At 31.7% G+C, this 15,176-nt stretch overlaps 1 protein-coding gene across 1 annotated transcript in view; it reads right to left on the bottom strand.

Annotated features, from left to right (window-relative positions):
• Positions 1-14,383, bottom strand: part of LOC139842929 (uncharacterized) — a 44,043-nt gene extending 29,660 nt beyond the window's left edge. The window contains exons 1-3 of the mRNA XM_071833028.1: positions 13,226-14,383; positions 12,613-13,147; positions 578-700 (exon numbers count right to left, since the gene is read on the bottom strand). Coding sequence (XP_071689129.1) covers positions 578-700; positions 12,613-13,147; positions 13,226-14,383 — 1,816 coding nt within the window. The remainder of the gene's footprint in view (positions 1-577; positions 701-12,612; positions 13,148-13,225) is intronic.
• Between the last annotated feature and the right edge of the window lie 793 nt (positions 14,384-15,176).

A 15,176-nucleotide genomic window follows, 5' to 3' on the forward strand; every position in this document is an offset into this window, starting at 1 on the left:
AGTTCCTCTAGCTCCGAAGGTAGCGTGACGGGAACACACCCACCGATCAATTACCGTGATTTCTTCAGAAAATGGGGATGGGTTCGCGAAATACTCACCCTATGGAGAAATGAAGAAGGTACTCCTTATTACGAGCCAAACTTACCACCAAACGTCGGAGTACTCGATCCGCTTACCGGCGAACCTGTTCGCAATACTGTTTACAATCTTTTCGCAAGGATTTTCCGCCTCGAAGGTCGACTCGATGTAGCCCAAGACATTATTCGTCCTCTACTCCCGAATTCTAACCAGATAGGGTTATTAGAAGAAGTTAGAAGACTTCGAACTAAATATCAAGAATTGACAAACCTTACGGAGGAATGGGTAGAACAAATCCATAGACTCGAACGTAAAGTAGAAACCCTGGAGGAAACAGTGCACGATTTGGAAGCTAGGCTCACACCTACTACCCAAATACCACAAGCAACACCAGCAACATAACCAGAACCATCAGTACCACCAACATCACCAACATCACCAACACCACAAGCAATACCAACAGCAACCGCAACACCACCAGCAGTATCGTCAACATCACCAGCACCGACGGCCCTACCAGAATCAGCAACAGCCTCAACAGTACCGCCAACATCATCAACACAGCAAACATTATAAGCACCAGTAGTTGCATCAGTATCAGCAACAGCATCAGCACCATCAGCTTCATCAACAACAACATCCGCATCACAAGCCTCAACATCACAGTCTATGCCACGAGCATCAACATCATACGCACCATAGATACCAAGGAATACCAGTAACAATAAACGAAGAAGTATTGATTCATAACTACATTGAAGAAATACTCTGCAGAGAATATGTAGTTTCTAAAAGTTTTTGGAGATTATTTATTCTTGTTCCAACCTCAAATCAAATGAGTTTAATATTATATTAACTCATTAAATCCATGATTACATCTGAAGGAAAATATATATGTACGTATATTATCATAAGGATTGTAATTAAATATTCTGTTGTACAAAATGTTGATGGTGAAAATATTTTAACGGGTAGGTAATACCCGAGAAATATTTATATCTCACATTAATATGTTACATTGCACATTCTTCAAAATTCTTGAAAACACCTTAGAACTATAATCAACGATTCGGATTCGTTAACCCTAATAATGCTGATGAAGCAGCAAAGGCCGTAGATGGTCTTAATGACCAGAAGCTTGATAATAAAGAATTGTGTGTTGGAAATGCTCAAAAGAAAATCTGGTATTGAAAGACGGATTGAGCAAAACATGAAGGAAGCTGTGGACAAATCTCAAGGACTAAACCTGTATTCAAAGAATCTAGATGATTCAGTATCTGCTGAAATCATTAGCAATTACCCTGCTCCTTACTTATCTTAAATCCTTACAGAAGAACTTTCCTCATTATCATTTGATCTTAGAAAATTCTAAGATATCGTCATATCTTTCGTCATAAATATCCTCGATGTTTCTGAAGATATCTTCATAACTATTCTTGTCCGCAATAAATTATCTCTTTGCGATATCTTTGTTACATAATAAAGGAAACTGTTTTAGTTTCTATATTATGTAAAATTCAAGTTTAAATTATTAATGTTTTGAAGAAGTGTTGGGAATTGAAGCATGAGTTAGTATAATATAATGACGTCAGGCCAACGTGATTATATTACAGTAAGTCATGCTAAATTTTTAATGGAAGATGATGATTCATAGACTTATTAATCATCATTTGCCATGTTACACGACTCTTACATTTTACTTAATCTCTGAACATATCAAGAACATATATTCTTGATAGTTCTATCCTCAGTAATTCTTGTAATATAACAAATCAAATCATGACATTACGTTCCTTCCTGCTTAGAACATTATGTTCATTCGAAACTTCATTCCTACAAATTCTAGACCATTACTCGCTTTACTTAGAGTCGAGAGGAGAATAAAAAGGCAAAGAGCTTCGACAAATAAGGGAAAATATAAAGTCTGATAACAATACTGAAATTACAAACCGTGTATATCAATGCGTATAGCAATATAAAGACACGGGAGAACTAAAAACACGATAAATCCTAGAGCATAATAGAAGTAAACACACTCCTCTGGTGGGAGTTGGAAAAGAAGGAAGATTGTGGCGATAACCAATATAAGGTCAAGAACAAGAACTGGATTGAGCATATTAAAAATCTGTTGGAAGTATGAATTGAGGAAGAAAGTATAGAAGTGGTGAAGATAATGAAACGGAAGAAGCTAATTTATAGTGAAATTCTAGACACAGCGATCGAGACAATTCACCGCATTTAATTAAAGAAAATCCTAATTTTCTTAATTACCGGAGAATCAAATCTTATAAAGATTATGAAGATTTTTTTAAATCCCTTGAATTCCGGAAATCAACTTTAACCATATCAAAAGTTAAGGTGAACATTTAATTTCCTCATTTCACTCTTTTGTGATAGTTTCATTTATACTCTTTCTATAATCGAATCGTTTTAACCATATTATTTAATGTCGATAAAACTCTATTTTTCAACTCATATTCATCATTCTTGTTGTAAAGAATGACGATCTCTATCAAATTTCATGATTATGATTTTCATGAACTCCTCTCTATTTTGTCTACCCTAATATTGTGGCATAAACGCTCAAGGTTTAAATAAGCTCACTATTATTCATCACACATTTCATGTATATATTGAAATGCTTGTATAACGTCATCATCTCTTTCTGAGTAAAACCTAATCAATGACACTCTTGTTAAATCCTTTAGATAACCTCCGCATTAATAATAAAATGCACTTCGTAAAATTTATGGATCGTAAGATTTAAACGCTAGAAACACAACAATATCCTATTAGTTGGAATTCACGAAAGGCCCCGAGCATACCTGGGAACGTGAAGACCAAATAAAATGAAAATATCCTCACCTGTTTACAAACAACGCCGACTGATGACAACAACTAAATTTCGGGACGAAATTTCTATTAACAGGGGGATACTGTGACAACCCGTAAATTTCCGGTAAAATTTAAACAAAAATATTTAAATGATTTCATTTAGCCTCGACTAATTCCGACGAATCACGAACAATTATTTGTAAATAATTACGCATTAATTTGATATATTAATATTATTATTATTAATATCCTTTTTAAACAAGATATCAATAATTAATATCTTTATTATCAGTATTATTATTATGAATAAAAAAATATTGACAAATATTCTTGGAAAAGTAGTAAATCAATTTGTTTATTTAAAAAAAAATATAAAAAAAATCCTTAAAATAAATGATTTTTTTTAATAAAATAAATAAATAAATAAATAAATTACTTTTTAATTAAAAATTATAATGGAAAACTACTTTTATTATTTTATTTTGTGCATTATCCCATGGCCTAACATTTAATACTTTTGAATTTTAAAATCCCATTAAAAATTAAAATATTTCTTTTTCTTTTAATTATTTTATTCTTTTTACCTAATTTTTTCAAGTATAAATACCCCTCATTTCTCATTCAAACTCACACCAAAATTTCTCTCATTCTCTCTTTGAAGAATTACTACTAGTAAGTATTCTTTTCTTACTTTTTACTTTTTACTTTTTATTTCGGTTTATTATTTTTTACCGAAACATGTAAATAATGTTATAAATTATATGCAATTAAAATTAAAATAAATAACATGTTATAATTAGTAATATATGTTACTAAAAATTATAAAAGTATTTTTATGAATTAATATATAGGAGTTATAATTAAAATCAAATTAATGAATATATATGTATATACGCACCTAACGTGAAGGTTATAATTAAAGATAGCGTACAAAGACTACAAACATCACCGCTACTTGTGGCCTAGGGTGATCCTTGTTACCATTATGGGACGCTTGTGGATCTCGAATGCCAAGACTTAGATTCTGGTCAAGAGATCCTGGGCCGCTCGGTAACAATAGATCATTCGAGTGACTTGCATGTTAGCGACGAAGTTTGGGCGAGATTGTACAACATCTTTGTTAAGAATTATAACCCGAACATTCTTAAACTAGAAGCTTACTATAAGTGGAAGTTTTTCATAAATAGTAGGTTTCCAAAAATAGAAACATTTGAGAAATAGGAATGATGTGCAGCGGGGTGTATATAAAATAGTTTATATTTTACTAGGAAAAACTATTAAATACGATACAATTTTACACAAGATATTTATTTATTTATAGAATGGATATACTTAAACCTTGCTACAACACTTATAGGCAGTGTACCTAATCGTACAGTAGTGTAGTTTTTAGTAAGTCCGGTTCGTTCCACAGGGAAATCTTTAAACAAAGCTCAACGCTATATTAGTTTACTTTTATAAAAATACAAATATATATATAAGTAATATTATTATTATAAAGGGGGGTTTTTACCGTTTAATGACCGGTTTGTCGATTTTAAAACTTTAGTCGCAGTTAAAACCTAATGTAAAATATAAAATAAATACAAGACTTAAATTAAAGCGTAAAGTAAATAACGATAATGAAATTGCGAATAATAAAAATGCGATAAAATAAAATTGCGATAATTAAAAAGTACGATAATTAAAAGTGCGATTAAATAACAATAAATAAAAGTGCGATAATTAGAAGTGCAATTAAATATAAAATAAAGGAAATTAAATATGAAATAAAAGAATTATGCTTATTTAAACTTCCGTAATCATGATGTTTGACGTGTTGATTTTAGTTTTATGCCCATGGGTTAATTGTCCTTTGTCCTGGATTATTCAATATGTCCGTCTGGTTTTTGTCCATAACAGTCCATCAGTCATAAATATAAATTGCAAGTGTCCTTGTCAAATTATTATTATACCCGAAGTTAAATATTCCAACTAATTGGGGATTCGAATTGTAACAAGGTTTTAATACTTTGTTTAATGAATACACCAGGTTATCGACTGCGTGTAAACCAAGGTTTTATCACTTTGTTAACAATTACACCAATTACCCTTGAATGTAATTTCACCCCTGTTTTAATTATTCTAGTGGCTATTAATCCATTCCCGTGTCCGGTTAAATGAACGATTATTCGTACATATAAATACCCCGCCCATCGTGTCCGATCGAGTGTATATGGTAATTTATAGGGACGCCCAATTGTAAATCTTTATATTAACATTAACAAACTTTCATTTAATTAAACAAATATAAAGCCCATTAATAGCCCATAGTCTAGTTTCCACAAGTGTCGTTCTTTTGTCCAAACCCCAATTATGGTACAAAGCCCAATTACCCAATTTTAGTAATTAGCCCAACATCATGATTACTTTGTTTTAAATAAGCATAATAATAACTTAGCTACGAGACATTAATATAAAAAGGTTGAACATAACTTACAATGATTAAAAATAGCGTAGCGTTACACGGACAGAATTTCGACTTACACCCTTACAACATTCGCTAACATACCCTTATTATTAGAATTATAATTAAAATTAAAATATAAATTATAAATATAAATATATTTACGTATGAAGAGGAAGAGAAAAAGATGATTAAAACTCGGCACAAAACTGGCTTTATATAGGACCTGACCAGCAATCTCACTCCATGCGACTCGCATGGATTTGTGCTTCTGGCCATACGAGTCGCATGGCCACCCTGGATCCAGCCAAATGGATTTGTTTTCTTCTTGCCGACGTAATATAATAATAATAATATATATAATATATAATTATATATAATTATATATATATTATATTATATTCTTGTGCATAGTAGACTAGATATTTTTGGTCCGTTGCGTCGGGCGTTTCTTCTTGGCTCAGGTCCCGGTTCCGGATTTTCGGACGTCCTCGCGTATTATTTTAAATCGCGTACTTTGCGTCTTGTAACTTGTACTCTTGTCATTTTGAGACGTTCCTCATCAATATTTTGAACCTTTTTAATTGTATCTTGTACTTTTTAGCTCTTTGGACCTTTTTGTCTTCAATTTGTCGAATCTGCCTTTTGTCTTCACCTTTTATTATTTAAACGAATATCTCTTGTAAATAGAACAATTGCAACTAAAAGCTTGTCTTTCTTGAGGAATAATGCTATGAAATATATGTTCGTTTTTAGCATTATCAAGGAACTTTTCTCGAAAACCGTCACTGTCAATATAGTTGCTATATTAATAAACATACTTTATGTCAAGTTAGACATTAACTAATCAAACGTTATACCTCAAGGTTGATATCCAGATCACTTACTTGCTTTACTTTCCTTCTTGCATGGAATACTTCAACTGCTATTTAATGTGAGTTTCATATGATCCCTTTTACTCTTTACATTTTTGGGCTGAGAATACATGCGCAACTTTTATAACTGTTTTACACGTATCAACTATTAAACTGTGATATGTTGGGCTATGACCAGCAAGTCCCCAACCGACAAGTATAAACGATAACTTGTTATGGGGCAAACTTGAAAGTCTAGTCTAAATATCAGTACCAACTATTACACTGTGATATGTTGGGCTATGACCAGCAAGTCCCCAACCGACAAGTATAAACGATAACTTGTACGGGGTAAACTTGAAAGTCTAGTCTAAATATCAGTACCAACTGTTAAACTATGCTATACCCGGCTATGTCCGACTAAGTCCCTACAGTGATATTTTTAATTGCTGCGGCATTCTTAATTATTGGGGATAGGCCTATCGGGAGTAACGTCCCCGATACATTTGACTAAGTCTTTGTATTACTTGATAATGAAATTAAACGACAAGGACAGAACAACTTGTCACGGGGCAAACAACGTTTAGTCTAAATATCACGCACTGGCATAACTTTTTGATCCTGCGGGAGATCAACTTTTGGATCTTGCGAGATCTACTTCACAAACTAAATCTCGTGGTCTAACACTATTACTGAAATCATTATTTATGACAAACCTATGAACTCACTCAACCTCGTGTTGACTTTTTAAGCATGTTTATTCTCAGGTACTTAAATATTACTTCCGCTGTATATCTACTGCTTTGATGATGATTGCTTGCTATGCTTGGAGTCTTCATTACATATCATATCAATTAAAGACATATTTATCTTCCGCTGCAAAACTCAACAAAACGTTTCATGTAGAGTCGTTCTCGTTTATACAACTGTGATTTGATATAATTAGACACAAATACCCCAGGCCCTATTTGGAGGTGTCACAGATAACCGGTTAGTGGTACCAGTAGAATTTTAGTATGAAAGTAAATCTTTTATTTATACATTGTTTTGTCATTTTGTTATTTCAAGTATAACATTATACGTAACTATTAATCTAATTCCGAAGTTTTACATCAAAAGTATAAGATAATGTCAACGGACAAAAGTGCCCTCACATGCATGGCACATGTGAAGGATAACTTGTTAAATCTTGACCATAGTTAGTCTTAGGTACTATCTACGTTAATCCAACATATTTGAGGTATCACCGAAGTTAAAAATAAAGTTTAGGTGCCGAGGTGAAAAACTTGACAAACCACAGGTACTATGAACGTAATTTTTTCAAATTTCTATTGCAGTATGTTTTTTGTTTTAAAGTTTTATCATTTTTAGTTGTACGCTACTTAATATAGTATTTAAAATAGATTTAATGATATACACAAAAAAGATATGAGTTTTCTGTAACACCACCATTAACAACAATAGTATCTAATCTTACGATCTTGAGAAATAAGGGAGATGAGACAATCTTTCATATATCATATACTTTTAATAAAGGGATGTAATTTCTCCTTTCACGGATAAAAAAATCGTTTTCCATCCATGCTTAAAAAAATCATCTCTTTATTTGCTCGAAAATAGAGACATTGCTTTCAAAAGAACATTCAACCAATATGTTAATATGAATTTTTTATACTAGGAATAAAAATGTGATTAATTTTTGAAATACTTAAACTAAGTTTTTACTAATCTAAAATTAACCTAAAACTAGTTTCTTCTCGATGTGGCCCACCCCCACCACATGATATGTTTCTTGTAGAATATGATATTACTCAAAAATGGGATTCATCCGTTTTTGTCCTTGTCAATATGAATATGAAGATCCTACTGCATTTCATTTGTATAATAATCGTCTTTCAACACTGTTTTTTTTTTTTTTTTTTTTTTTTTTTTTTTTTTTTTTTTTTTTTTTTTTTTGTCTATTATTTGAAACCTTATAAAATGTATGGAGTTTTATAAACATAGTCCTAAAGGGCTATATCTAAGATATCAAAACATACAACATTTACTTGTACTTTGCTAATCTATATCTATATCTAATATAAAAGTGACTTCCATTGCCATAAATGAGCCAACTTAAACCTTATATTTTAATGATTTCAAAGTTAAAAAAAAAATTATTTTTCCTTATCTATAATGTAATAATTACTAAATTACTAAATAATTAAAGGATTATGAAATTTATTAATTATAATAAAGAATAGGCTGAAGTGAGATGGAATACGTATCATCTCATGGTTTAAATGGGTTTTTGCCATTTCAAAATTTGTAAGTTACTTTTCCACTACCCGTATAAAAACATCTTGAATCCTTCATACATCTCAATTTTCACTAAAAAGTTATCAGTTATAAGGTAGGGTATCATGTGAATTTTAATTTTGTTTCTCTAAATAATATTTAGTTTGTTAATTCACGCTCTCCGATATCTTATTTTCAAGATGAAATAAAAGTCTATTATATTAAAAAAAAATATACCTAAGTCTCTTTATCAAATTGTTATTTCTTTTTAATGTGTAACTTTATTTTATTTAGATAAATCGTATATGTTTATATTATTTTTTCAATGATCTTTTTGTAAGTGACTATCATTTTTGATGGATTGATTATGGGCAATTGTGATGAAATTCAATGGCAAAGTTTAACGGTAATTATAATTTTAAGTCTAGAAATAATATGTTTATATTATTTTTTCAATGATCTTTTTGTAGGTGACTATCTTTTTTGATGGAATGATTATGGGCAATTGTGATGAAATTCAATGGCAAAGTTTAACGGTAATTATAATTTTAAGTCTAGAAGCAGTCTCTATGCCCTTAAATAGAGGAAGTGATGACTTTTTCTATGAGCGGGTAGAGAAAAGATTTACTTTACCCGTGGGTGAAAGAACGACTTCTCTTTTACTTTAGGATAGAAGAATCAATGTTTACATCTCACCTCACACATACTATATATTGTTGGAATTAAGTATTGTTGTTGGTATTGTAATTATAATTTTAATATTCAAATGGAGAATCAAACATTTTCGATGGGGTTTTTCATATATTACAATCACATTAGAGATATTTTTTTCATCACTTCACTAAGATGTTACTGGCATGTGTATTCTCATATTTGTAACTCTTGATCAGAATCAACATTTATAAATGTACATTTTTTTTTTTTGCATGTTTTTTTATTGCTAAGTCGTGTTTAGTGTTTTCTTACCTTAATTATTGACCTTTCATTTAGATATTTTTTGTACATTTTAGTTAGATTGAGTTTTATTAAAGTATTGGACAATTTATTATTATTATTATTTTTTTTTTTTTTGCAAATAACTGATCTAACTAAAGGATTAGATACTGCATATAGAATAAATGTAAAGTGAAAAAATAAAATAAGTTATAAATTAAATGAAAAAAATGAATCTTCACTACCATTAATTCATGAATTACATTTGAAATGTTCACAACAAACATACGATCGTAACTACTATTATTATCATCATATCCTTCAAACCATCAAAGCTAATGTTATTATTATCATTTATATCAAGAAACTCATAAGAAACTCAAAAGTCTTTATCACCATTAACAGTTACTTGAAATTTATTGTAGCGTTTTATCTACCACTATTAGTACAATGTTCATAAGTTGGTTTTGGACAAATATCTACAATAAATATATGATCGGGTTTTAAGGTCCATCATAACTAGAGTAAAAAAAAATTATGACAATCATTTAAAGGAAACATATGAAATTTCAATAAAGCTATTAATATTATCATTTATATTAAAAACTCATAAGTTTTCCTAATCATCAATTCATTGTAACGGTTAATCATCTACTATTAATATAAAGTCCATTAATTTACTACGGAATAATAGTTTTACATATGGTTATTAGTAGTTTGGCGACATGGAGCGTCTTGGCATCTTCATTGATGATGAAATAGTATCATGTGAAATAGTTTGTTTTTAAATGATACAAGGATTGTAGAATTTGTTGGTATAGTTTGTTGTATGGAGTGGGAATTCAAATGTTGCATTATGGGTGTCCTTATTTCTTTATACTTTACTTGATGTAACATAATGACGTAACTGTATACTGATTGTTTTTTGTATACTGGATTTCCACTTTTGTCGAGTTTGGCTGCACAATATTTGAAAATAGAAGCTATCCAAGATGCTATACCGGAGAAGCAGGCCGATTTCAATAAAACTTTTAATTATCTAGATATCGAGAATTGAACCATATATATTATGCACCAACTATTTTGCATTTATGTGTTCTTGGTTGTTTTGTTCAAAGTTACAGTCTTACTTAACTTTTGGTAAACCTATTTCGAATCCTACAGTTCCAATTATTTAACGAGTGGAAAAAGTTCCTCTTTATTATGTCCATTATTCAGCATGCCATTATGTTTCGTTCCACAGCTTCTAACTTTGTCAAAACACTTCAATGACTCTACCAATCACCTCAACATCCCTTCTGTTCAATTTGCAGCTCACTAAAACACGAACCGTAACCTTCTTCGTGCAACGCAGGGGCAATGCACCTAGTAACTACTTCATAATAACTACCTTTCTAAAATTAATGTAGTACAAATTATGTTTGCATTGATTTTTAAAGATATCTTTTAGAAGATAAATAATGTACATACTAATCCAAAGAAATTTAGTTTAAAAACTTATATTTAGTACTTATGGCCTCTTTCCCACTATAAATTTATAAGTTATTACATTTGATTGTCTCAAATAAATGTCCAATTATATATATATATATATATATATATATATATATATATATATATATATATATATATATATATATATATATATATATATATATATATATATATCTGTGTGTGTGTGTGTGTGGTTGATCACATGAGAACTCAATTAAGAAAATAACCATGAGAACTCGACGTTCGCACAAAAAGGGAAAACGAACACAATTTGGCATGTGTTAAAACAATTCCGTTCTACAACACAAAATGTTCTATCATATACAAAATTGTTCTAACAGACACAAACTTGTGCTTAATTCACATTCTTTTGTTCAAATTAGACGTTCACACAAAAAAAGGGGAAGAGCGTACAATTTAAGCAGTGTTAGAACAATTTCGTCCTACAACACAAAATGTTCTAACAGACATAAAATTGTTCTAACAGACACAAAATTATCCTCATTTTTTTTTGTTTGAATTCATTTCTTTTTTTTATCTAGCCCAATTTAGAGTATATGGTTTGAATTTAGTGTTTCGGATTTAGATACGTAAACCCAAAACCTTATACTATAAAACTCTAAATCGTCCGTGTTAAATGCTAACTCTAAACCCTAAACTCTCAACTCTGAATAAGGCTAAATTTAAAAGAAAAAAAATGAATTAGAACAAAAAAAAGGTGCATTAGAACAATTTTGCGTGTGTTAGAACAATTTTGTGCAGCCCAAATTGTGTGTCTTTCCCCCTTTTTGTGTGAACGTGAGTTCTCATGGTTCTCTAGTCTAAAATTTTCTCCTTAAATTCGTTATATATATATATATATATATATATATATATTGGAAAGTATAATTTGCGGAGAATCTTATACCTCTATAGTCAGTGAAAAATATGAGTTTTTTTTTAGTTGCACTGATATACATGGAAGGCCCGGAGGGGGAACAAGGTGATCGACCAATCGGGGCCCAGAATTTTTAGGGGTTCAATTTTTCTATATATATAGACATAATCGAAGATTTGAGAAACATGCGATCTAGAGAAACACCACTGAAGCAACGAATGCGAAACACAATAGGCCCAAAACAACAATTAAAGACACTAGAAAAAGAAGAAAGTAAAGTCCACTAGCATCCTAGCAAGGTTTAAAGGGTCTTTTTTAAAATATTTATATTATTCGTTAGAACCTAAGGACCTTTTTTTAGTTAGCCTATATTATTCGTTACGATCTAATAACCTTTTTTCTAACTAGTTCTAGATATTTAAATTTTCGGATTCGGTCTACTGATATATCGTTTTTGAGTTTTTCAACCACTATGTATTAGAAGCATCATATTGGCAAAGTTTCCCATATTAAGAAAACAGTCCAAATTGTTCACAGGTGTATTGTCAGGGAGTGGGTTAGTTGCATTTCTCATAGACACAAGGGCATGCAAAGTCCTTCCCTTTTTTTTTTTTTTTTAACGGCTGAAAATATATTAAAAACTAGCAAGAAGCTAGAACATTACAAAGAAAAAAGAGGATTTTGCAACCAAGTATTCCAATTAAGATTGGCTTTCTTATAACGAGACGAGAGCCAATCAAAAGAGGAAAGGACGATACAATCAATAATATGACATTTTTTAAATTTATTGGGGTCGAAAATAGAGCCGTTTCTAAAACGCCATAAGGTCCAAAGCGTGGCGTAGCAAATAACCTCGATGATGATGCGATCCGTATGCTTCTGATGAGCGGTTCTAATCCAGTTCCAAAGATCATCAAGAGCATTCCATTTCGGAATAGAGACTTCGATCCAAGTAGCAATGTAAGTCCACACTTGAGAAGCAATTACGCATTCAAAGAAGATATGTTGAAGATCTTCAGCATCAAGAGAACATGAGGAGCACAAGACGTTTTGCAAAACCACCCCTTTTTTTAAAAGATTACATTTATCTGGGAGCCTATTTAAACCTGCTCGCCAAATAAAAAAATTCACCTTTGGAGGAATGTTTTTGCACCAAACTGTCAGACACGATTCAGAAGGATCAACATCAATTATACGACGAAATTTATTAACCGAAAAGGAGCCATCTGCCGAGAGATTAGAAACCCACGAATCCGACGAAGAAGAAAAGTAAACATGAGAAATCGCGGAAAGCATATCAAATAATTGTTGAGTTTCTGTTCCTGAACGAATATTACGACGCCAACACCACTCCTAGTTATCAAGAGAACGTCTATCACCAACGAAACAAAATTTATTATGATCCAGAGCGTATAGACGTGGGAAACGCACCTTTAGAGATGTATCAATGGCCCACTTATCGTGCCAAAAAGAGGTCTTGCACCCATCTCCGATTTTGATGCGTAGGCAGCTTTCAACAGAGGGGAAAACCGAATGTAATTTCAAAAGCGTACGATTTATATTAGCCCAAGCCCCATTAGTCAATCGATGAACACAAGGGTTTAAACCATCGGGTTGATCACCATGGATTACTTTAACAACACGAACCCAAGGCCAATCAAGGCATGTAAGGTATCTCCATCGCCATTTATATAGAAGAGCTTTGTTCAAAGAATCAAAGCTAACTACTCCAAGACCACCTTTTTCTTTTCTTTTAAGTATGGTATCCCAGTTTATCCAATGAATCTTACGATCCTCATTAGAACTCCCCCAAAGAAAGTTGGCCCGTAAAGATTCTAGGTGTTTAAGAATACCTTTAGGGACTTTATAGATGGAGAAAAAATACGTACCAAGCCCCCCGAGAACCGATTTAATTAAAGTTAATCGACCACCAAATGAAAGAAGTTTAACTTTCCAAGTTCGGAGGCGTTTATCTACCTTGTCGACAATTGGCTTCCAATTTTCTAGCAATCTCATGTTTGCACCGATGGGTATACCCAAGTAGCTAAATGGGAAGGAAGCAGGTTTGCAACCGAAAGCATTAGCTACGCGATTGAGCTCACTCGAAGGAACACCTATACCAAGAATGTTCGATTTATGAACATTAATTTGTAAACCTGAAACCAAGTAAAAGCATTTCAGAATATCAATTAAATTCCTGATATTAATATCACTCCATTCGCCAATGAAGAGAGCGTCATCTGCAAAAAAACTGTGAGACATTAGACAGGAGGATGCAACATTTCCAACTCGAAGGCCTTTGTAAAGGCCATGATCAATAGCATCCAACATTGCAACATGTAATCCTTCCATGCAAATGATGAAAAGAAGGGGAGACAACGGGTCTCCTTGTCTAAGGCCGCGTCCGATTTTAAACTCCTCCGTGGGACTACCATTGACAAGAACCGAAGCAAAAGTCGAGTTGAGACATCCTTTAATCCAAAGAATCCATCTACGCCCAAAACCAAGATTAGATAACATAGAGACTAAGAATTCCCAACTAATCGAGTCAAAAGCCTTCTCAAAGTCAACTTTTAGAAGCATTGCCATTTTCTTTTTTCGTTTGCACCAATCAATAATCTCACTGATAATGAGCGGGCCATCCAAAATTTGACGGCCTCAAAGTCCTTCCCTTTTAGTTGAAATTTTTAAATCTTTAATTTATAGTTTCACGATCGACCTGAAATAAATTTGGACCTTAGTTGGGTGGGGTTTTAATATAAATTTGAATTTAATTGTACATCAAAATAAATAATGTGTCGAACCCAACCAATATGAATTATTTAAAATTATTGGCTAATAGAATTTAGTGTGAAACGAAAATAGACAAACACATAATACAACTAAAAAAGTGGAAAGAAAAAAGATCTATATAGAAACTATATTTATATTCGTAAAACTGGAGTTTTGATAGCAAAGGTGAAGATACAGTAAACAAATAAGTTTTTGTCTATTCGGACTATCCGAGGATGGACTATCCGAGGATAACGCATATTGTTACACGAATGTACGCAACTTAATTAGACTATCTCGTAACCGTTTTTGACCCGTGATTACTTAAAGATTTGATGCTAGTGATGTATAAACCAAATATCTCTTGTGAAGATATCAGGATATCAATTACTCCTTCCGTCCCTAATTTATAGTCCGGTATTTCATTTTGAGATGTTCTAAATTAAGTGTCCACTTCCATAAATAGAAAAGAATAAGAAGCTTAAGTTATATATATCCTTAATGTATGTCGATGGAATTAAAAGAGAAAGAAAAAATAAAGGTAAAACTGAAAATAAACAGAAAGTACAGTAGTTACATTTTTTAAAATGTTTATTTTTTGTCTAAGGAC

Source organism: Rutidosis leptorrhynchoides, chromosome 4 (assembly GCF_046630445.1).
Source record: "Rutidosis leptorrhynchoides isolate AG116_Rl617_1_P2 chromosome 4, CSIRO_AGI_Rlap_v1, whole genome shotgun sequence".
Classification (NCBI taxonomy): Eukaryota; Viridiplantae; Streptophyta; class Magnoliopsida; order Asterales; family Asteraceae; genus Rutidosis; species Rutidosis leptorrhynchoides.